The 25,499-nt window shown below is 38.4% G+C and overlaps 1 protein-coding gene across 2 annotated transcripts in view; it reads right to left on the reverse strand.

Annotated features, from left to right (window-relative positions):
• Positions 1 to 25,499, reverse strand: part of NELL2 (neural EGFL like 2) — a 140,264-nt gene that overhangs the window by 71,451 nt on the left and 43,314 nt on the right. For both annotated transcript variants that reach the window (XM_039571111.1, XM_039571112.1), the window contains exons 10-12: positions 12,555 to 12,646; positions 9,692 to 9,794; positions 6,545 to 6,673 (exon numbers count right to left, since the gene is read on the reverse strand). In XM_039571111.1, the coding sequence (XP_039427045.1) occupies positions 6,545 to 6,673; positions 9,692 to 9,794; positions 12,555 to 12,646 (324 nt within the window). The remainder of the gene's footprint in view (positions 1 to 6,544; positions 6,674 to 9,691; positions 9,795 to 12,554; positions 12,647 to 25,499) is intronic.

The raw sequence follows: 25,499 nt of genomic DNA on the forward strand, positions 1-25,499 counted from the left end.
CAGCTCATGATCCAACCCCCTTCAGCACTGCACTTAGTTAGAAATAGGTCTGTAAATCTGAATTGCAAAATAGTATTTTTCTTTTCTTATTTAAGTATGACAACTTCTCATCATTTTGAACTGTGAATGTCAAGAATTTCAAAATACTTGCCACTCTTCATGTTTTTGTTTCCCCCTATTTCAAAATGGTAATAAGGAACATCAATATTTTTATACAGAAATTACAAATATGTATCAGGTTCTTCTCAGGAAGACACAGCACAGATTGTATTGCACCAATGTATTTTAAAACTCCCTACTGGCAGACAGTAAAGACAGTACCTGTAAGCAGTGGTAAGGCCCCTGTGTGTGGGTTAGACTGTATTTCGGGTTTGGGTAGGGTCTAAATCATGCAGCATATTCTTGTCAGCTCCCTGGTAGATTACTGCCCATGTTACAGAAAAGCGCCGATATCACAACTCAGCTGTCTCTCAAACTGTGCCAAACTAGTTATGAGTACCATAACAGATACAAATACTGTGGCTGCTATTGCTCTGCACTCTCCATGAAAGAATATCTATTTTAAATTCAGTTTGCCTTAATGCAAGGCATTTCTGTGTCTTTGTTAAAACCCTTGGGGATTCAGCCTTTATGTATTGTTAAGATGCGTCACACATTTAGACTGAGGTTTTAAGTTACAAAAGAAATCCAGCCATTTGGCTGTGGGTACTTTTCACACACTGAAAGCACCTAATTTTTTCAGTAGTCCCAGCTAACAGTGAAAACTGGGCCAAAAGTAAAATAAGAACAAAACTAAGACTTTATTTTCTTTTCTCTTTTGCTTGGAGGTTGCAGGTCTACTTAATTTGTATGGAAACCTTCACCTTAATTTCTCATTTGAAGCCAAAATACATCATATTTTTTTATTGCTAGTGGAAAAGGGCTGCTCTAAGTACAATAAAACCTCTCCTTACCAGATACTAGTAGCAAGGTTTTAAAGTTTTCGAGAAGCTCCCTATATATGATTAGTTTCAGCTGTTTGGTTTTTTTTAATTGTAGTAACGTCATTGTCAGTCCTGGCTATGGCTGGATGATAGAAAGATTCTGAACATAATTACTGCAGAAAGCAAATAAAATCAAATAACACTGAATCACATCCTGCAATTTGTACACATACAAACTATCCCACTGCTACAAGTGGTGGAGCTATCTGTACCTCAGAAGGCACCACACTTTATAAACTGGTGTCAGGGATACTGCTTGTGCACTTTAAGTTGGGAATAAGCTTTATTGTTTTCCTCAACTGAAGCAATGGCAGACAAAAAGGATTGGTCCCGCTCTGACACACTGACACATTAAAACTGCTTTTATAATTCTTCATATTAAGATTTCTCAGTAACATAATGATGGAAATAAGATGACAGTGCTTTTGATGAAAAAAATATTAATAATTAGTAACATATTAGTAGTATTTAATATTAATGTTTCATTTTAATATTAATACCATTTAATTCCTTTTTAATAGAGATTTGGAAATAACATTCTGCCCTCCTGGAGTGAAAGGTTTTCCTTCTGCTTGACTGGTTTTCCAACCCAACTCCAAATGACTAGGTACTGACTCAAATACTGCCAGCTGATGGAGGTGGAAATCTTTATTTCTTAGCTATATGTGATACCATTGACACTTCTCACTTCCAAAAAATAATTTTTCTATGAAGAGGGCAGTGGGAGTAGCCTTCCCAGGTTCACAAAGCTGACAGTACTGTAGAGCTTTTAAGCAGGACTCTTACTGAAGAAAAATGGTGCATACCACAAAGACAGCAAAGCTAGCAAATAGCCCAATACTGTCTGTTAAAGACCCAGAGGACTTAACAGAATATATTCTAATAATCTGAGGTTTATCTCCATTATGGAAGTCTCTTACTTGCACTCTTCCCAATATTACACTTATTTTAAGAGAAAATATATTGTTGATAACTGTACTTGGCCAATACGATGCAACAGTGTATCCCACTGCAATTTGACTATAACTATTTATCCTTTACAAGATTTCTTCTATTCACTAAAACCTGTGAAATTCAGATTAATTTTGAAAATTTAATTTGTTTTTTTAAGATTAAACAAGAAGATAAACAACAGACTGTACTAATTAGGTAACTGAAGAAGTGCAAATTCATATTGTTGGGGAAGATGGTTAAATAATGCATTACTATTTTTAAGCATACACAGGGATAAATCAGTAAACCTTTCCAAACAGAATCATAACATACAACTTTGAGCTAGGGGACACCTGATAAGGTCTAACCAAGAGGCATTTCTGATGTGCTCCAGAAATCTCTGTAAAGAGACAATTTCTCCTCTAAGGCTGCTAACTTCCCTCCACTGAAAATGATTCGAATCAAGCCAGCTTATTCAAAAGCAGATTTCTCAACTGAAAACCTTCTCCCCTCGAGGGACAATCATCAGTGAAGCTGATGTAATTCTCAAATCTAGACAAAGTCATTCAGTCTTTGGTCTAATTTCATCTGCTACACTTGAAACTGGGACAAACATGACAAGAGCAGAGAAACTAGAAGAGTTACTGAGGAAAAGGATAAATTAGAATATAAATGGAAAATTGTTTCACAAAAAATTGTTTAATAATTCTAAATTACGCCAGATTGTTAAGTTAGCTGTGTTGTGTACAGTGCAATTAGTCCAACTAAGTTTCCGAATATCAAAAAATAAACATTATGGTCCACACACCCATAATGTAAATTTGTGATGTGTAGAGGGCTGACCCTGGTCAGCAATTTAGTGCCCAGCTCCCTTCTTGCTTGACTCTTCAATGGGATGGAGGAATTAACGAAAAGAGCAAAAGTGAGAAAAAACTCATGAGCTGATATAAAGACCATTTAATAAGTGAAGGGGGACAGGAAAAAAAGTGACTCAAAGGTAACAACACTCTAGCTCCCACCAGCAGACTGATGTCCAACCAACCCCTGAAAAACAGCCACACTGTACGCCTGTTTTCACTACTGAGAATGACATCATAAACCTAAACCACAGCACCAGCCACAGGCTGCTATGAAGAAATTTAGCTCTATCACAGCCAAGATAGATATGTGACCTTAAACAGCCTCTGCATTACGCAAAATCCCCTTGATCAAGAAGTAAATAACCCAGTTCTCTCAAGTCATGTTCTGTCTTGGTCTCCACAAAAATTACTGTATTCCCCTGTCTTCTTTCTTGAGCTTCCTTTCTCTGTTTAATCAGCAATCCTTGGCAGCACTTCTGAACTGAAATCAGATTTTGCACAGAGATAGTTGAAATATGCTCCTCTACATGCATCAGATTATCTTCATAGCCAAGAGTCACAACCTTTATCCTGAAAAGCCTTTTCAGCATAACTCTACCATCATAAAGCAGCAGGTATTGAACACTATTTGAAATATATTCCAGAGGGTGATCTTGAATTTGAGAGTACTGCAGATGTTGCTTTGGGAAAAACTAATTACGCTTCACCAGAACACCTGTTTTAGTAAAATGTTGATGTTAGGCAGGATGCTGTATTTAAAAGCACCTATGCCTGGGCAGCACAGCATAATCCATAGACGGCCTGCCCACAAAGTATCTCAAACTGCATAATAGCCTCAGGCAGAAAATAGATTGAAAAGTATTTGTAATAAGGCTTACAGCATGTAAATGAAGAAATACCAATTCTTTAAGTATTGCTTTACGCAGTACTCTGAGGGAAAGCTAAATGTGATGTAAGTATTAACAAATATTATAAACCAGAAAGTTATAAAAGTATCCAGAGATCACACAGCTTTGGAAAAGCACCGGTACATTCCAGGACAGAAGCCAAACTCTTCCATCATTCAGCTAAAATTTATGCAGCTTTTCCAGACCCACACTGAAACCAGCTTTGAGTGTTTTTATTTTTGTTCTTCTCCTTAAGGGGAAGTTTTGCCAGTGGGAGCATCACTATTTCTGTTTATTCTTTCAATTTTGACAGGGCTGGAGAACAAATCAGGATTGTATTTAGTGAAACGTGGCTCTAACACAGAACCAATGACATCCTATTTTGCAGTATATGTGAAGTTTGTGCAGTGCAAACACAGAAACAGCTCTCATATCTATGGGCTCTAGCCATTACAAAAAGCCTTCTCTGAAAGGCTTTGTGCTAACTCGACATTTCTATACCTGGCATTGCTTGCAATTAAAGACCAAATAATGGCAGAGTGAAGGAAGGGCATCCACTGAGAAAGGGAGGTTGGGACCATTTCAGCCTTTCAAGACGAGGCATAGGATTCTGAAAAGACTTGGTGTTACACTATTGCTATTGTGCCATTTGCTGTTAGTTAGTTTAGTATATAAGGTAAGAGTCCCTTTCCAGAAATAAAGAAAACCTCTGCTCAAAGAGACATTTGAACTGGGAAAGGGCTACAGTAATAAAAGCACAACACTGGAGAAACATGGGCATTTCAGTCCCCTGCCCCTTATCTTCCACAAAAACAATCAAACTTTCAGTTTGTAACCTTCCCTACCATCCTTCCAGCACATGGCCCTCGCAGTCAGTCAGGGATGGACAGTCAAGGACAGGTCTGGATCCATGTACCAACTGTGCATAGCTCAAGTGTGGTGCCAACACTGCAGCTGGGGCACGGAACCAGCAGCAAAGCCAGGCTGGTTTGCCTGTTGAGGCAGCTTCACTCCTGGCAAGGAGAACCTTTTGGGAAGTGACCCAGCCTCCTGAGCTTTGCTCATGTGGGCACATTTTCCTAGTGTAACTTATTCCCATTACCTTCAACGTGAACAAGTGTTCCTGGATCAAGAACATTTTTAAGTGACAATTTAATGCCTTCAAACATAATATGCAAAATTAGTACTTTTATGTAATGTGTCCCAATCTTTTATTCACTTATGCATGTTCTCTGAAAGCAGTTAAGCAGATTCATAATTACCACGCAGAACCAATGTCATTTGCCCATACAGGAACAATTGGGCCAAGAAATCTCAAAAAATCATCATATTGAAATCAGGTACCGCACAAACTGGTAAATCCTCTTATAATAAGAATGTATCAGCCTCACATATGATAATCTACTGTGTCCTCATCAAACATTTCACCCTCAATGCTGATAAAAGTTTCTTTTCTTTTTATTGCTTATGGCATGCTTGGCAAGTTCCACACAAAGCCACACACTCTAATGTGAGAGACTTGGAGATCACAAAGAAGGTGGAATTTGTTTTTCGCTTTCATTCAGCAGAGTGACAACAGAGCTGCAGGAAAAAAATCTCTTAAAACCCCTAACTTCACTGTAACTCCATTGCTCCAGTGACTCCCTCAAATAGGGAAAGGCTGATGAGTTCCTGGAAACACAGATCCATAGCCTAAGCCACAGGATAGTCTCCAGAGACTATGGGATAAAAAGTGGTTGATGCTACAAGTTACACAGCAGGTCCTGATGTCAGATGCCTCCTGGTACATGATGAGGGCAAGGGATTTGTTTCTGTATGATTTTTAGCTCTGCTTCTCAAAACTGGCTTACATCAGAAGGCTTACCATAAAATTAAGGAGAGATGTATATGAAGCTGAATTAATTACATGCTCTTTTCCTGAAAACAGCCACAAATTCTCAAACCTAAATCTACAGATGAGCATTTCCATTGACGTTAATGCAGCTACTAATTCAAGCAAGCTGCAGGCATTAACTTCGGCAGAGTTCAGCCAAAGGAACAGTCTTAAAAGGCCTCAATTTATCCCATTTATTGTGCGTCACCAGAGAATAATGCAGGTATTAGGAGGGACTGCAGAGCACCTTAAACTACATCTACTCACAGATGCTTGACTTTCAATTCAATCTGAACAGAACTACTTATTAGTCAAAGCCCATCCTGCTGCCAACACTTAAGCTTTTTGGTAAGAATGGCCTGACAGCACACTGGTATTACGTGTGTACAGACTCAGGGTTTTCATGAGGAACAGTAACAGTTAGCCCAAACACCGGAGACTGTGCAGAGGACTTTGGTTTCCACTGCTGGAGTGGTGATTGGTTCCTTTCACCTGATTATGCTACCTTGTATAGATGATTCTCTTCTGATTAAGTAGATTGTTGCTCCCTGATACCAATAGAGACACTCAAACAGTGACTCTTTACTCAGTATGATTAACAGTACCAGAATCTAGTCTATATCATTTCTTACTTCCTGGGGAGAGAGAAGAGGAACAGGCAGCAGTGAAAAGAGAAACTGAATGTTACACTGACTTGTTTTTCAAATGGTTGAATTTAGGCTGCCTAAGTATCTGAATACCAAGAAAAAAAAAATACAGGAAAATTTCCCTCTGGAAGCATGTTTCTAATTCAAGACCTCAGCCATATTAATTGGTCACCTCCATGCTGATCAGATTTTTAAATTTTTTTCTTTAATTACTTTATCAGAGAAATTATTTTAATTGATCAACATGCTACACATCTAATTCATCGCACTAATATGTCTATCCCTTTGACAACTTATGAAGCAACAGATTCATCCCACAGTAATTTACACAACAGTGCTAAGCATGTGTACAAGGTATCACCTTCACAGTAGGCATTGTCCTCTCGAAGGGCTCGGAAGCCATCTCGGCAGCTACAGACAGCTCTGTCCTCTAGGTTTCGGCAGACAGAATGCTCCATACAGTTATGTCCTTCCGTGCAAAAGTCATGACCTGTACAGAAACAAGCATGACTGAGGGTTAAAAAGAATCCAGGGATTACAAAACATACCTGTCAAAGACAGTCCTATCTTCTTCTCAGTTAGGTCAAAGAATACCTTTCTATTGTCTGTGAGATACAGAAATATAAATTGTACCAAGCATGAAATGGATGAGAGGAGTAGTAAAGGCCACGAGAACAGACTGTCTCTAGGTCTTCAATTCAATTTCAGGTTATAGCACTGATCTGAAGCAGCTGGATAGGAGGCTTGCTTAAATCCCCTTACTGTCTCCTTGTCATTGTTAATTACTTTTACAGGACATGTCTTAATTATATATTTCTTGTCCCTTTCATTTTTTTATTTGTTTATTTGCACATATATAAAAGAGCTTAACAGCTTAGACACTCAGCATCTCATTTACCAGTGATATTACTTTTTTTTCTAGCACTTTTAGTTCCCAGGTGTATTTATAAAATCCTTCTGTATTTAACGAAAAGTCTTTGATAAACATTGACTTGTTTTGCTTTACTCTCCCCTTATCTCTTCCCTTCCTCCACTAACTGAATACTCTTTCCTTATTGCATCGTTCTTTCCATTACAGAGAATTTTATTTTCAAAATCTTACCTGTTAGCCACCCCTATTTCCTATTTTCCTATTTTCTCTTTTCCATTTTTCCTGAATGTGGCCATTTTACACTGCACCTTAACTACAAATTTTTAAGATTGTGAAGTTCTTTTTGAGGCTGGAAAATTTAGATTGAACCTTTCAACTCAGTAGGTTTCTTTTTAAATTTCTTCTGTTTGCTCTCATGAAATTTAATGATTTAATGTTGCTGAACAGCATTAAATCATCCTTTTTTATGCTGAAATCAAGCTGGTTCTAGAAACTGACTTGAAGCTTCTACAGTTTCCAGATCTGTATATAAAGGTGTGGAGCTTGTCTCCTTCCCTGTTTTCTCATTAATTTTGTTTCAAGTTTCCTTCTTTCACTGAAGCATTAATTGATCAAGCAGCAGTACTGTTTTCCAATAATTACTTTCTTCTCTCAAAACCACAGGAGACCTTGGGAATGTGGATCAAGCTCAGGGGACCAGGACTGGTGTAACAGCAACAGCTCCAGAATGCAACCTGGCATCAGGCTGCAACACAAGCATCTTGCAAAATAGCAAACTTATTTTTTGGCAGTAAAGATTATTACTTTTATCATTCCACCTGGTTTCTGCTTCATATTTTTCTGTGAAAGAGCTTCTAACCCCTAACCTCACAGAAGCTTAGCTAAACAAGGACCCCAAGCAGGACAGTGGCAGCAGAGATGCTTGGAGGTCAGGTCAAAGAAATCTTTTTGCACTTGGACAGCTCAGGAACCAGTGTGAAGCAGCAGGAATGAAGCAAAAGAAGAAAAGGAAGCAGAAGATCCCATAAAGGCAAAATGTTTTACTATTGAGACCCAGTGATGTGGTTATGACAGAAACATCACAGACCTCTTGTGAAATGAAAGGCTGATGTTTTTCTTTCTCCTGCTGTGGGCTGTCTCTCTAACCTAGAGGTATGCTTAGGTAATGTTACTTAAATATTATCATTCACCACAGCTACCACAGTGCTGGCATCTAACATAGGACATTAAGGAGCAAAATACTCTACACTTTCACTGTGCTAGAGGGTCTCCAATATTCCCTGACGACAACAGAAACATGTGCATCAAGAGCAACCTCTGGCCATGGCAACATCTACTCCTTGGCTTTTTGCTGCCCTCCTCACTGAATCCTGAGTTCATGGCAAAGCAAGAGTCTTATTTCTGGGTTTCCTTGCCTGTATTGGATTGTATCAGAATTTGACATTAACTAAGAAGACACATGTCATCCAGAAAGGATGAGGACTTTCATACTGATTTATTATTATTATTAAGATTCTCAATACTTAAACAGCAGCTGTATTAATAAACAAAATACATGCTACTGAATAACAGCCTGCCACAGCTTCTTGTTTATCGAATAAGCTCTTCTCCCCATCAGAAGTCAAGCTAGCATAGTTCAGGAAGGCTTGAAAATATTCAGAAAGCACTCAACCAACATGCATAAAAATTTTTTAACTATAGAAAGGCCCAAGAAACATAGAATCCTTTTCTCTCAGCTACTGCAGAGTTAATAAAAAGTTATCATTAAAAAATCCTTTTTGACTGTGACAGACTTGAAGACCTGTCTTCTCTTAAGTTCTTTTCTTCTACTTTCTTATCCCTCTGCTTGATGCCATTAATCATATCACTCATGTTTGTGCTGAGTAGCACAGAAACAGCTATAGCTGCCCTCTTCACTGAAGTATACCTAAAATCAGCCCAAGAGTCTAACACCTTCCTTCATGCCAGGTATCAATTTATCTTATTTAGCTATAGAAGAAACAGATGTAGCTACTTGAAGATGCAATTGCTCAAAGCTTTGAAGATACCGGTGTTAGTCCAGATCAAAAGGGTGGGCCAAGGACTCAGAGCACTTGCTACACCTCTCTTCTTTGGTAGAGATCACACTGGGTGTAGCACACAAAGGTGCACAGCATACCAAAATATTCCCCAAAGTTTGTGCTCATAGATGCAGACAACAACCCCAGAGAGGTAAACAAGTTACTCCAGGTACTTGAACAACTGCATAGCACAAACAGTTCTCTGAAAGAGATACCTCAAAGCACCTCAGAAAGATGCTGGCAAACATGAGTATTTCTCCAATCTATTTAATTTGGACACTGGAGTGGGTGAAGGGGAGAAAAACTGCTAGTTATGTATATGATTTCTTAGACTTTCCACCCATTTTTGGCTGGAATAAAACACAAAAACATGTTTCAAAGAATTCACATTACTAAACATTCTACAAACAATTTTCAGATGTCACAGTGAAGTTCTTACCTATTCAGTTTCCCAAGACCTACAGTGACCATCATGCATAGGAGTGTCCTATTCAAAATTATCAGAAAAAAAGTCTATTTGTAATCTGTAAGAATGAAAAATTACACTGAGCTTATATATATCCTGCTATTGCCTTACCTTTACAGATTTTGCAGCAACTGTGAGATAAGGGGATCTGTTGAGATTCTGGGCAGTTCAAAACTGTACAGCTATCTTTCGGAATACGCTGCATTTTGTGGTCCTGTTAAATTGAGGTAATTGATTAATACTGTGAGACAGGAAATAAAGTTATAACTTTAGTGGAGTTTCAGCATTATAATGCACAAAAAAAACCAGCCCAGGCCAAACTCCAGGTACCTTCAAAAACCATTTGAGAGGACAAAATAGCACGATAAAAGCATCAGGAATTCCCCTATACTCAAACTTTTTCAAGCAAGCAAAGGTGATACAACAACTCTCATGCTTCTCCTTTCTTAGCTGTCAAGTAACTTGCCTCAGAAGTTTCTCTTAGCATCATGCCTGAAAGAGTAACAATTATTTCTAAAAATCTGAAGCAGCAGATTCCAGAGACAAGGGTCCCCATAAAGAATACTCTAAAGAAGCTTCTTATTTATACAGCAAGTAAAATCAAACTTGAACATCTCTGATCTCACTGCTGTGGCAGTAACACTGAAGGAAACTAGCACTGAGTCCCTATTAGGAAAGAGAGAGTTTCTCAGCTAAGTTTGGATCAGGCATCTGGAAGTGCAGAATGCCACAAGATGGTATCTAGTATCTTCAGGCACTCGGTGCAGGTCACATGAAATCACTGCAGTATGGCCACACAAAATGCTTGCCTTAGCAACCTGGCTACCATGGGTGTACCACCTTTAGGCTCCCTCAGGCCATAAATAATGTGTCTTACAATGCTCTAATCATGATAGGGCAAAGAAAGAAAACAAGGCAAACAACAACATGCTCCTCAGAGGCATCTGCCTTACAATAAGCAATGTGGTTAAAATAAGACTTCAATGTACTCAAGACCCTGCATTTCTTCATGCAAGAAAAGCATCTAAAATAATGCATATGCCACTGTATGTATGTGTGTGCTATTATTATTATTATTGGTCTAGCATTTAATTTTAAATCCTCTTTAACTGTGAAATGTAAAGATGAACATGAACACAATGGCCAATATCAAAATTACTGCTCAAACTTTACCTTAGACAATCTTGACAGAGAAGCCAACCCTAATCTGATAATACAGTTAAGCAAACCAGCCACAGATGTGCTGTACACCAGAACAAACAAAACCCGTCAATCCCATAAGATAAATTAACCTTTGATAGAAATAACATCAATCAGGGAAGTCTGGATTTCATTTAATTCTTTTGTAAATTCTAATCTGGAAGATAATTTTTCATTCACTTATTTATTCAAACAGAAATATTACTCAAACAGAAAAGTGCATGCCTATAGCACACACAACTGCAGCAGCCAATAAAAACAAAACATGATGGTTCTAATTGCATCCAGACAAAAAGAAAAAATTCCATATATTGCCTTGATAACATCATTATAAGCCTTCAAGCTTGAAACCAGTACTTGTGCCAATCCTACTAATACCTCTTGACCTGAAGTCATTAATTATATCCTTTTATGAAAGCTCTGGTAGTAATAAAATAATGCCCATCTATGAATTCCTAAATGACCAACGAAGTTTACAGTACATGGATTTTCTGCTCTGAATTATCATTCACAAGGCCGTTCAGTCCTTGAAAAACCAACATTTCAATCAGCCAAAGCTGCTGCTTACTATTTCTACCGAGACAGTGAGACAACCTATGAGAAAACAAGTCTAATCAACAAAACACAGACTAGCCCAGCCAACAGAGGCATTTTTTTCATACAGTATCGCAACTGCCAGCTGCAAGAAACACAAGGCAATGTCACATCACTTTTGATGGTTCTTAATTATATCCATTGACTAATCATAGAATTCATGTCCTGGGTGTCATATTGAAAATATGAGCTTCAGAGCCCTAAAAAGCCTACAGCTGAATCCAAAATTATTTCGGGTCAGCTTCTCCTTGCCACTCTCAAAAGGGTTTCAAGCACCTACTGCAGGAATTAAGCTCATAAAGATTAAAATCAACAGTAGTTAGACAAGAGTTTCCAGTTCTTCTTTGTAAAATACACCTTTTAACAACTGTATGAAAATGTTTGTGATTCCAGAAACTGATCTGATGGACAGCTCCATGGCAAGAGGAGTTGCTTGCCTTTTTCTCTGCCCTAGAAATGTGCGTTCAGGTTTTCAATTCCACCCCGCAGCATGCAGCTCTCTAACCAGACAGGATTCTTCCCCATCCTCCCCAGACAGACAACACAAGACTCACTGCAGCAGTTTGTGTAATTCTCAACCCACAACTGTCCCTGGGGTATATTTTGCCATTAAAGTGTACTTGTGCCCTGAAGAGCAGCTCTGTTCAGGCAGCAGGGCAAGACTCAGCATCAGGTATGTTCTGTTTACAAACAAAAACCCCACCCCTACTCCATTTCCATTGCTAGAAATACCAGATACCTGGTGTACCAGCTCTTTTTCTTCCTTTTCCTCTAGCTTTTCCTCTAATATTGATCCTGAATTCCAAACTATGCCCCCATCACATTCGTGTATCTCTTACACCTGAGCATATAATTTTGAACAATAACACTGCAAATGGAAGCATAAGGTAGTCTGCTGCTGTTTTATTACTGATGATGGGGATGATACCTAGGGAAGAAAGAATGCTGTTTGACTGTCAAGCTGTATCATCAAAGTAAAGTAATGCAAAGTAAAGCTATGCAAAGTAAATTGATTTGCAAAAATTTGATGTGGAACTCAGACAAAATAAACACAGGACCTATTAGATGCCTTTTCTGTCACTTCCCAAGGTATATCTGTCTGTATTCCAAAAGTTTCTTTCAGTGGGACTTTGATATTTCTAACATGCAAGAATTTTTATTCCATCAAGAGTATTCTTACCTTGCACTCAAACAGAACACAGTCTCCTGAGCTTGAATACACAGTTTCTCTTTGCCCTTCAAAGTAGGTTCTGCCTTCAAATACACACACCGCTTCAGAGGAAAAAAACAAAACAAAACAAAACAACACAATGATTTTGTATAAATATGTTGGCACTCTGCTTACAGAACTGATACATTTTCTTAAAGATAACTGCATTTCAAAATGAAAAGACTGATTCAGCTGCAAGAATATTCTAAACCCATCTACAGGACTCTTGGATATCATAAGAAAAAAAATTAGAGGAGAAAAAAACCCCACGAACTACTCAGAAAAGCAGACGTAAGTAGAAAGGTGAAGGATGTTGAAGCAATAGGGAGTACAGATAGCTACTGAGACAGCAGAAGAGACGTGTCTCGGGTCACACCAAGGAAGGTGACTGCCTGCAACACAGCTCGGGTGCACACGAAACTGGAGCTGTGAGAGCAGTGCCAGTGGCATTAATACATAATTAGTTTCTTGAAGAGGAATGTTGCATGATGAAGGGTGATCACTGAAGCCACATGTTTATTTGTTATCACAGTCCTTTGAAGTTTCATCACCCCACACGGTTATTTAAACATTATGGATTTGTATCTTGATTATCCCAGTTCTTTATCATTACTGCTGAGGCATATTGCAGTATATGAATTTTATTGCACAGTAACTGACTTTTTGTGACTTTTTTTTATCCCCCAACAAAAAAAGGATCAAATCTCCAATGATCAAATGACAGATGGATGTCACTAGGATTGGTGTTTGTTATACCATGGCCTGGTGCTGTTCCTGTGCCCTGGCACATACAACAGCATGCTGACACAGCTCATACTGGATTGCTCACCAAAATTCCTATTCAATATTTAAGACTTCCATAAAACATCCTCACAGCAAACAGTCTTGCTTTTTTGTTTTTTTAATGGGTCCATTACTGCAATTACATTATGCAAAATATAAAGGCTGAGTAACATAACTGCTAGGTACAGAAAATCAGATGTCTGTCTCTGTTGCTTAGGACACAGTCAAGGCTCATCAAGTAAGCATAATCATGAAATAACAGGAGTAGGTTACAACTTTTAAGTTCTAGATTACATGTTAGAGGTCTAATTTGCTAATCATTGATTTGGAGATGCAAATCAATTATACCTTCACAGAGAGATTTATCTATACTGTTTAAATAGACTGTGATTGGCAGACAAAAATATCTAAAAGTGCAAGACTTTTTATTGGTTTATTTATTCTTTTTAATTTTGAATATTTTTTTTAATTTTGAGTCACCTCTGGATTTACTTTTTTTACCTTTGAATTACAGCATTACTCCTGTTATTTTCTTTTCTACTTTATTTTTCTTTTTTAACTTGCAGCTCCTTCTTATTACTTTGTCAGCATGTAAAGTTTTGGAACTGATAATGAAAAAGAAGTGATGGGTACAGCAACAAAAATGGGTTTTTTGAAACTGAAAAATTTGAGTTATAATATCTTATAAAATATAAAGTATCTTGTGTGACTTAAGCATCCAAAACATTTTCAAGAATTGGTATCACAGCATGTTGCAACACTATAAATCCCATGAACTGCAGAATTTGCCGTCAGACTTAAGAAAGTACGGAAAAGAGCCATAGGTCAGAGGGGTAACAGAAAGTTTGTACAACATCCACAAAGAAAGGTGTATTGCGTTTGCATGGCCAAGCTTTGGTAGCAGAAGTGCTACAGGGGTGGCTTCTGTGAGAACCTGCAGAAGGTTACTCCATATCCAGCAGAGCCAATCCCTGGTGGCTCCAAAAATGGACATGCTGCTGGCCAAGGCTGGGCCAGTCAGAAATGGTGGCAACGCCTCTATGATAACAGATTTAAGAGGAAGAAAACCAAAAAGTTATTACACAGTTGTAATTGTGGCCAGAGAAGAGGAGAGTGAGAATATGTGAAGGGAACAACTCTGCAGACACCAAGGCCAGTGAAGAAGGAGAGGGAGGAGGTGCTCCAGGTATCAGAGATGAATTTCCCCCACAGACCATGGTGCAGACCATGGTGAAGCAGCTGTACCCCTAACAGTCCATGGAGGTCCATGGGGGTGCAGAGATCTACCTGCAGCCTGTGGAGGAGCCCCAGCCCAGAGCAGGTGGATGCCTGAGAGGAGGCTGTGAGAGAGAAGCCCATACCAAAGCAGCCTGTCTTTGAAGAACTGCACCCTGTGGAAGAGTGACCATGATGGTGTTTGGTGAGCAATCTCTCCCAGTCCTTATCTCGACTCACTAATCCTTTGTTACATTTTCTCTCCTCTGTACAGCTGTGGAGGGGAGTGAGAGAGCAGCTTTCGGGGGGTGCCTGGAGTCCAGCCAGGGTCAACCCACTGCACACAGAGTGTGTGACTCACAAGAGTCATAAAAGCTCAATACTGTGTCTCATTCCTCTCCCCGAAACAAGCTCTTCTAGAAGGAAGTAGATGAAAAAATTCTATATAAATCTTTCCAGGGACTAGCAGATCTTGAATCCCAGCAAGACAAGACAATTGTCCAGTCATACTTATCACCTCCTATGCATTATAGGCCATGACGCTAAACTGAAGTAGTCAAATATTAAGCCCTTTCCCTTGACCCATACATTTCAAGTTTCTAAGAACAACTACATGTGACAGGAAAAAATACAGTACAGCAGTGCCTGAGGATCACACAATGGCAATGAACTGTTAACACGTCCTCATGTTCCCAACAGGCAGACTATGACTGTTCACAGAAAAGGCAAAAGACATCAAAATCACTGTCATTCTATCTTAGAAGAAAATATGCTCCTGAAGCCAAAATATTCTCAACATATGAGGGAGACTACCCAGGTATCTTTAAAAAAACAAAAAAAACAAAGCAACAAACTACCTCAAGCATAGTCCACTGAATCTAGTCTTCTTACTAATAGCAACAAACCTGATTCTTCAAAGAAAAATAGAAAATAATATACACAGAAGAACTATGAAAAGAACACATCCAGCCTAGTGTGAAATAATAAAGCTATTTTTTTATTTCACCAACAGGCTTTGGAAGTCTTCACATATGAAACCATTCTAACGTAGTAATGCAGTATCACAAACGCTTTCAGGAAGAAAATCAGTTCTTCTCCATAAAGTCTTGGAAACAAGAAAAACTTAGAAATTCTGGGTCTGTGAGAGATGGCTCTGCCCAGACGGCCCTTAACCCTTTCCCACATATCTTCATGCACCCAAAGATTGTTTCTCAAAGGTTAAAACATGGCAGCAGAGTGCATGTTTCAAGACATTTGCCTGTGTGGGTGCCAGAAATTTCAAGCAGAGCTCACGCACCCACCTCCACAACCACAACACTTGGCCGTCATGCAGCTAAGAAAGTTATATCTCACCCACTGAACTGCCCTAAATAAACCATCCAAGCATTTTGGTGTGGCTTTGTCAGCAAGGTTATGAAGTCTCCAGGTATCAGGGACCTGTCTGTATAGAGTGACCAAACCATGCTTGAGAAAAGAGAGAAAACCCAACAAACAATAAATGCCAAATTAAAAAGAATTGTTGAAACTGAACTGAAAACCTGTTAAGCTGAATAATCTAAGCACAAGCTTAACCATGTCTTCTTACAGACTGCTGCTCTGACAACGTTCAAAAGGGGTATTTCTTCTTAAAGCCATCAAAATCAACACAACCTGCTACTTCTTTCCTACTAGTGTTCTCTAAAACATGAATGATTCCATCATATTTGGGTAGTTCTTTCCATTAAAAAGCAGCAAGAACTAAGGTATGTGCTGAAGCTTTAATTTGGAGCACTATCACTTGTTTTTTTTCTTCTCAACCATGCCAAAAACACACAGGCACTTCATCTACACCAGTACCACTGGCTCCATGTTTATTTATCATGACAGACTCCAGTGGGTTTAGCAATGGTGTAAGTTTACCAATGCACACTGTCTTTTCTTCTCCCAATACTGTCACAAATGCCTCTGTCTTTTTCCCTCTCTCTTGGCAGCCCACTCCTCTTCCACTGCCCACTGAGGAGGCATCCTGACAAACAGAAAATTTCCTGACAAACGGTAAAGGGCAGATTTGCATCAAGCTACCTGGAGGCTTCTAAAAACTTTTAAGATTGTCTGGTTAGGTGACTACTAAGCACACATGGAAAGATTTCTAGAAAGACAAATCTACTAACTTTTTTATGCACCACTTTCATCCTAAGACATTGGCACCCATGTCCCAGGCAGGGTGGAACAGAATGTTCCTCCTGCCTCTTGACAGCAACTGTCACAGCCAGGAAACATCCCATGATGGTGGTATTTCCCGTTTTTATTTTCCTTCAGAAATAAAGATGGTTCAGCAACATGAGCATCAGGACTAGCACTAGTTGGAAAAGTCCAGTGAAGATTTAATTTCTGCTTGGCTAGATGCTTCCCAGGATTACTTTGATTAGTTAGTGATTGGTATCTCTCTGGGGAAGCATATCATCCTTCATCTTCCTTTCATTCAATAGACTGAGTCACAGTCAAGACATTACCTGATGGTTAGTTGTTCCAGATCTTGATAGTTATTGCCTACGTAGGACTTCAGCTACAGCTGAATTACATCAACCATTTCCTCTTGCCATCAAATTTCCATATTCCCCCAGTACCTAAAATAATATACATTATTCAAAGCACAGGTTTCTAGGAAGATGAAACAGGAAGCCTACAAAACCTGCTTAGAAGTTTGACTACTCTTGATCTATTTGTATGCAGAAAGTGATCAAATATTACATTGGTAAGCATCTGTGTACACGGTCTAAGAAATTATTAGCAAGGTCTCCTTATATTTATGCAGATATAGTAATAATACAACTATCCTTTAGTATTATTTAACACATGATAATGACATGGAATCTTCTCCATGTTCTTCTTTCAGGAGCCCACTTGCTGTTGGGTTTGTTGAATGAATTATCAACAGTTTGTTAAACCATCCCTTCTCTTCCACAACCCTTTCTTCTTCCCACTGGCCTCCAAATGACATTTTCCTTTTGCATTATTTTAAATGTCCATGCAAAATCCATGGCCCAGCAAACTCCTGCCTTCTGTTCACTGAGTTCTCAGGATGTCACATAGTACATTTTCTCATTTCTGCATTTATCACCTTCACTGTTTAGATTGTGTATGCCTTCCCCTGAGGAATGCATACACAATGGTGGTATCTCAGCTGGTTTGGATTCAGACTTACCACCAATGGAAAGCAGAAAGTTTAGCCCATTGGTCAACTCCTCAAACCACTTTAATTTCTTGTATTCACAACTGTCCAATGAGTGGCAGATGGGACTTGCAGTTTTGAGAAATCTGTTGGTAATTATAAACGGACAACTTAACTCTGGAAATTAAGTCTATGTTGCTTCAGTCTTTGAGCACTTTTGTTGGTTGGTTGGCAGGGAGGAAACTCACACAAAATTATCTCACAGAAAAGCCCCCAAACCTGTCTCATTCCCTTAATGTTCCAACCTCCTCCTTGGAATCTCTTTGATTACATTTTCCACTGCTCAGAGACGAAGGCTTAGGCATTGTGTAAGTCCCATTAATCCTACTTTGCAAGCTTACATAGCGCAAAACCACAGTGTGGCTTTATCCTTAGAAGTACACACAGACATAATCGTCACCTTTCCTGAATTTCTTTCTCTTGATAGCCACACCATTACTAGGCACATCTCTCACCCCTTGCTCATTTATCTTTGCAGGGAGTTGGGCATTATTTCTTTTTTGTTCATTTTCTGGAAAGCACAAATTCCTCTGTTACTGCAGTCACTGAGGATGCAGACTTACTTTATTTCATACCATCTCCCTCAACAATTCAAAATTATTCCAAATTTCAAGCTGAAAAATATATTGTGAATTTTTCCAGTCAATCACTGCTGAAAAGCTGCATATATCTGCTTCTGCTTCCTTAGCTGAAAAATTTATTTGAAATTTTATCATGACAAGGAACCAATTACTATTCGTGTCTTATTTCTCATTAGCTGGAAAAGCTAAACGTTCCTATTACATTTAAAACACAAAGTCATTGTTCTACATTAGTCTTAGAACCACTGAAGAGTATCTATGGTGCGACACACCTCCAACAACACAAACAGGCTGTTTAGTCACATTGACACGGAGTCAATCTGAAATCCTAAATCCCCTCCCCTCCCTCTCATATTTCCTGTATTTCCATCAACTGCTACCAGGAAATTACATAATTCATCTGTTCTACGTGTTGCTGTTGAGAAGTCTTCTATAGAATTCAAATGAATCCCAGAATGCAGCTCCTTGAGTCATCCTTAAAGACTAAAAAGTAATCTGAGCACTGAAAAAGCACATGAAAACACGACTAAAAACTCTATTGATAGAAGTTCAGCTGAGGAAAATAGACCTAACAGATGAGTAAAACTTCCAAAGTAGGCTGTCAGACAGGGAGTCTGGGAAAGAGGCTGCAGCCATTCAAAGCCAATGGACACTAATTGCACAAAGGGAGGTGTCTCTTGGTAAGCAAAGATCCAATCTGGACAATGTGTTTCATGTCATCTTCTCTTAAAAAGGGCATTACTGCAATCCACAATGCAACTTTAGCTTGGTTAAACAGAGCAGCCAAAACAGTTCTACAGATAGACATGCAAAACTTGGGCTTTAGTGCAATGGACCATATTCTGCTTGTTAAAGAGAACTGGAGTATTTTGGACTATAAACATAGGATTTTAAAAACTTGAGCATGACTAACGTGATCAAAATGCCCACCCATTTTATGGCAATTTCACTATGTTGACCATCCAATACTCAAGTAACTTTCACAGCAAAATGTCAAACTATAAAATCAAACACCAAGACAAAAGCCTTAGAGGGTGTCAGGAGAAGAAAAGCAATTGAGTTAATATTAATTAAATGACAACCGTATTACAATTATATTAAAGGTTTAAAAATAGCACAACAGTCTGACAGACCAAGAGAACTCCAGTGCAAATATTACAGGCCTACATAATCCCCATAAAGGTGGGATTAGACATTATCTGATAGATTCCTTATGTCAGCTATCCGCAACAGCCGTGACATAGCTGTATTAAGTGAAGGTGCAAACAGATATTTTATCAACTGCTGACAGCTACTAATAACAGGGAAATTTCTACTTTGTTCCACCTTCTCTCAGCTGGACTGCTGGGCTAGTTGTAAAAGATACTTTTCCAAAAACTTTGTTAAGAGAAAAATAGCGGAGTTTAGAAAACTAGACACCTCCCTAGAGCACTTTATACTTCAAGACATGCTTAAACTCACCCATACACCCATCAGAATGCCTCAAGTCACAGGCATACATATGCAAGATGAAATTAACTGATTAGGACTGAGTATTGAGAATTTATGAAATTAATGAAAAACTGCTATAGACTCGAACACTTTTGAGTCAGTATTTTGAAATCTATGAGAGCTAAACAGATTATCACCAACCAGCATTACTTTACTACATAAAAAGAAGGTTGTGTTGTCCACTGCCATAAGTTAAAACCATCCATGGACATGACATGGGAAGATACACATTTGCTCCTGCAGCTGCTCTTAAAGGGTGTTACTGGTAATCCACTCCACAGAGACTTCAAACAGATGGTGGAAGGGAAATAAAATAATACATTTTATTCATTAGGATATTTTGCTCAGATTTGCCACGAAAATAAAAGAGAGTGCACCAATTATGCATAATTTTAAAAGACACATTTTTGCATGTGACTACTGAGATGGTGACTTTCTGCAGCTTTGTGGACACAAATCAAGTGAACAATGTTCAGTAAAAGGCAAGCGCCTCTGAGCAGCAGCATTTTCCCAGATTTTGACAGTACTAAAAATGATCCTAAGCAAACTACAAAACTACAAGCTCCACCTCAATATAGTAAAACTGGCATTTATTAGGGTGAAAAAAACTTGGAAGTGATATTTCCACGCTCCCAAGTCAAAGGTTCTACACAGCTTCTGCTCCAAAAATTTATAGCTACTTCCAACAGTTATGTGGGTTTTTGGTCAACAGCTTGCTGTATTATTTAAGTACTCACAGGCTACACCCATATTTAAGCAACTATCAGGGACGCTACAGATGCTTCCATTCTCAGACTCTCCTTGGTCCAGAACAGTTTCCACAGATGTTTTAGCTAGAAATTCTGCACTGTGACTTTGCTGCACACACCTCCCTAGTGAAGGCACAGCATCGTGTGACCTGGCATCCACCTCACTGTATTTATTTTCCTCTCAGATCCAAGTGCTTTCACTTCTACCAACGGCAACCCCTGGTTAAGTTGGCTGTTACGGCAATACTCACGTTTGCCTTCTTGGCACAGGCCAGTCTAATGTACTTAGACATTCCCAGGAGTGGAGCACCACATCTATTGCTGTTGTTAAACCTCACTTCTTTCAAAGGACCTGCATCTAGCTCTGTACAATAACTGACAAAGTTTCATGCTCCCAACTCCTCTTCCATCCACTTCTGTTACCACATAAGGAATCTACCAATCCTTCCACCCCCTCCCTTCAGCCAGAATGACAGGATTAGTTGGCATAATCACAAACACTCCAGAGAACTGTATTTAACATTCTTAAGCTAAGTCCTTAGCATTAGTGCAGCAAAACGTTTTTAACACAGAGGTGTAAACACATTTTTGGAAATCGTGATTAAAACTGGTTATGTGAATTGGCTTTCTAAATTTTTTATATACTCAGTCTCAACATTCATTATCAAATAACATTTAACCAAAAACTAACATTAAAAAAAAATCAGGTATTACCAATAGTTTTGGAAATTTTCAAAAGTCAACTTTAAAAAGAAACCTATGTACATCTAACATGCTGTTTCTCAAGGCTCCTAGAAGTTACTATTACCCATTGTGCATTCCCAAACGATACAATACTTCATGTCTAAAGTCAGTTCAGAATTTGAAATAATTAAAAATTTAAAAGTAGCTGGAGCAGATGTTCACAGATTCTGCTATGTCACAGCTAATTTCTCCCAAATGCATCTGTTCATACGCTGATGCATCACGGAAAAACCATAAGCTGGAGTTCATAGCAACTGTTAATGTAACTACTACTTTTTTTCTTTGGGAACTACATCAGTGAAAGAAAGCCTTACAGTTGCTAGTAATTAAAAAAAAAATCATATTTGTTAATACTCCTATTGTCCTTAGGAGGACCTTTCCAGACACACTTCACACCCAGTGCTACTAGGTATGTTTATCTATATGGAGCTTATTCAACTCCAACTGAGCTTTGGCTGCAGCAATTTTCTCCCAACAGTGGCAAACAGCATCTCTGTACTCCTCCCATGTCACCTGACCTTGCTTCCACTGGGCATAGACCTTCCTTTTTTGCCTTAGCTCCAAAAGAAGATCCCTTTTCAGCCAAGCCAACCTTTTACCTCATCATGCTTGACTTCCAACATTCTGGAATTGCTCCTGTGCTCTTAAAAGAGGGTGTTTAAAAAGTGACTAGCACTGATAGAACCAGTGATTCCCCAAGGATGTGATTCCTTTAGTGATTTATATGTCTATTTTAATTTTCTACTTCTAAAATGTATTCATGTCCTCCCATGTTTCTTCACAGCAACTCACCAACAGAATACTGCAAAATTAGTAAAACGAAAAATGGGTGGTTAGGCGCTTACATCGTACTACCAACTCTATTCCTCCAGAGTCACAGAAGACAATGGACAACATTTAAGCATTCTGAAGTCATATGCTACTACTATTAAGAATGCTGTCTGAGAAATTCACAACAACCATATGCAAGACTTATCTCTTCTATGCTATACTCAGATTTGATTTCTCATTTAGCTGCCTTGAGGATCTACAAAGGTTTCTAGATAAAAGCATGATGAAAACATCTACGAAACAAAGTCCCCCTTTACATGGCTGTAAAATTTGCCGAGAGAGAAATAATGCACTTTAGTCAATATGAATATAACCTACAGAAACATCTTAGGGAAATAATATCTGAATTTACATGTCTTTGTCAAAGTAATAACAACATAGGGAGAAGCATGCCTGTTCATCTTCCCTACCTTCAAAGGATTTGAAGTGCTCACTCACTAGAAAAAACAGGTATGTGCTATTTTCCAGATGAGTCAAGCATATTTACTTGCTTTGATTTCAAGATGCGGGAAAAAAAAATCTTACAACTGAAACCAGGTGTTTTCTGTCCCACTTTACTGCATCAAACAATAATGTCACTGTAATTCTAACACTACTATATATGTATACACTAGACATCAGAAAAAAAGCAAGCCTAATAATATCTTCAAATTTTATTCATCTTTAAGAAAAAAATTTCTAGATGTAAAATAATGTTAAGAGATTTTAACCAAATGTCACAAGTTAAATGAAATCTGGGAAGACAGTCAAAATTATACTTGAAAATAATTTAAAACAAGAAGAGGAGGACCAGAATTTTCATCTGCAATCAGAAACTTACGCAAATAATTTCAGCAAGTAGAAGGTGAAAATACACTAGTCAGCTACCCTGTAGAGAAAGGCTTAGGATGGTCAACCACCCTTCCAAATAAATGACCAGGGCTTTCTTCTTTGTGGAAACTGGTACCAAATAAAAACCCCCCGAAAATGCAAAAATTAGTAAAAATTCTCTGTATCAGCAGAGAGGCGGAACAGAGATAAAGAAACACCACAGACACAGTCCTGTGACTGGTACAGTGACAAAAGCAAATTGCAGAAACTCTTCAAATAAAGAGGACTGCAATGATGTTTTTGAAGGCAACAGATGAGGAAAGCAGGATAAAGGTCTGTTACACCATATCTGCCAAGATTTTCATTTTAAAGTTGTGTCTCACATGGAACTAAGTGACCATTATTTGAAGCTGAACATATTTTATGAGCTGACAGATGTAGAAACAGTGATCAATAACAGCCTGGAGGTCTATACATCCCACTTCAGATAGCTGCAAACAGTGGTTAAGAGAAGTAAACCAAGCAACAGATAGTTTAATTCCCTACATGTTTCCACTGAAAAAATGTCAAATTTCTGCAGTCCAAAAGACTGAAAGCCACTGGTTTAAATCATTATCTTCACAAAAAGACAAATAAAGGGTAACAGTATACATCATTTTATATTAATCTCACTGAATCAACTTCATTCATATTTTACCATCCCTTCCAGGGGAAATAAGATCACATTATTGACAGTTTTGTGGTGGGTTTTCTTCCAATAATTTATTTATTGAGTTCCAGCCTTCACAACCTTCCCATTTTTCCATTTCACAGACACAGGCAATGTCAAAAAACTATGCACGCCTTCTTGTACACTCCCATATCTCCTACCAGTGTCTCCCCTAGCACAGCTTTCCATCCAAACAATCCTTGTCAATCCTGTTCTGAATAAGAGTATGTCAGGTGCAAACTGGTCTTTGCAAAACTGTACAGGCTAAGACTCTCATTTGCTTGGTTGGCTGGGTTTTGCAGAGCCTTTACTCTATCCAGCTCCATCAGTACTCTCTCCCTCCACCTGGTTACTTTTCTGTGACTTTGTCCAAAACCTGCAGTTCTGGGGTTTTCAGCTAAGGCAAACTTCTCTTTTTTTCACAGCACATACCCATTGAAGATGTTTGCTACTGATACTATAGGTATTTCCACGATCTACATAATAAAAGGTCCAGGCAAAAACTAGAACATCAGCTACAAGCTGCTGTTTTGGCAATGTACTTCTGGTTGTGGGACAAAAAAAAAAAAAAACAAAACAAACAAACAAAAAAAAAACAAAAACAAAAACAAAAAAAAAAAAAAAACAAAAAACAAAAAAACAAAAAACCACCAGCAACTCCCCTCACCATAACCCTAAAACAAAGCAATAAAAAACCCCACCATGACTCCCCCCAAAAAACCAAAACAAATAAAAAAAGAGCCCCATAGACCAATGATGCATGTATAGAGTGACATAAGCACATTACTAGTGAGAACAAACATATTGAAATCAACACCCAGGCATGTGAATGCTCACACATCTTAGATGATTTCTGTAATTATAAATAGAACCAGGATTTTTTTAATTATTATTTCATACTGACCTAAATGAATTCTGGTGAAATCAGCATTACTAAAGTTAGGGTACCAACTTATTAGAAACTGGAACGCTACCAATCTGTCCACTCCCATCTGTCTGAAAGCAAATATATTCATATCTAGCATATGTTAATGTTTTATTTGCACTGGAAATAAACTAAAATAATAATATGCTGCAGGTGTTTTGTATTTTATTAACTCCCTGGTAAGAATATAATGAAAAAGGAATGGAAAAGATTAGCTCTTTTTCCACAAGAACTCAACAAAAACAGGTTATAAGGAGTGCAGAGCATGGCCTACAGCAAAATTCTCCATGTAAAAAAATATTTTTAATTCTCTACCAATAAAATTACCAATATTATGTTTCCAATTTCTTCTTTAGTGCAGATTGCTACATATCCAGTATAATGCATTTTAATGAATAAGGATTTTCTTAAGCATACTTTATTTTATTATTCACTCCTCAGGCACAAAGTAAGACTAACACAAGATGACTTTACCATTAACTGGAGTTCTCCTCATATACTGATACATTGCCTCCAGATCTAGAGTCTTCCAGTGGAGTTCCACAATGCATGGGGTCCAGAATAGCTAAAAGGCTGCTCACCTAGGAGGGTGCCACACTTTGAGGCATATAAAGTCTGAGGCAAGCAAAGGCACTGACTCCCCAAATCCTCCTTTGCTAACAAGGAACAATGAAATTCAAAGGACATGGGGAATGGGGAAAGGAAACATAGGAGCAAAATATTCTGAGAGCTGTAAGCTCTATTTCAATTTACTGTAAGCTATATTTCAATTTATAGAGAACAACAGACACACAGGGAATGGGTTTCCTTCTCAGAGGGGAATTGCAAGTCAAAAGACTCCCTGTTTTCCTTCCGATGAGGAATAC

Source organism: Corvus cornix, chromosome 1A (genome assembly GCF_000738735.6).
Source record: "Corvus cornix cornix isolate S_Up_H32 chromosome 1A, ASM73873v5, whole genome shotgun sequence".
Lineage (NCBI taxonomy): Eukaryota > Metazoa > Chordata > Aves > Passeriformes > Corvidae > Corvus > Corvus cornix.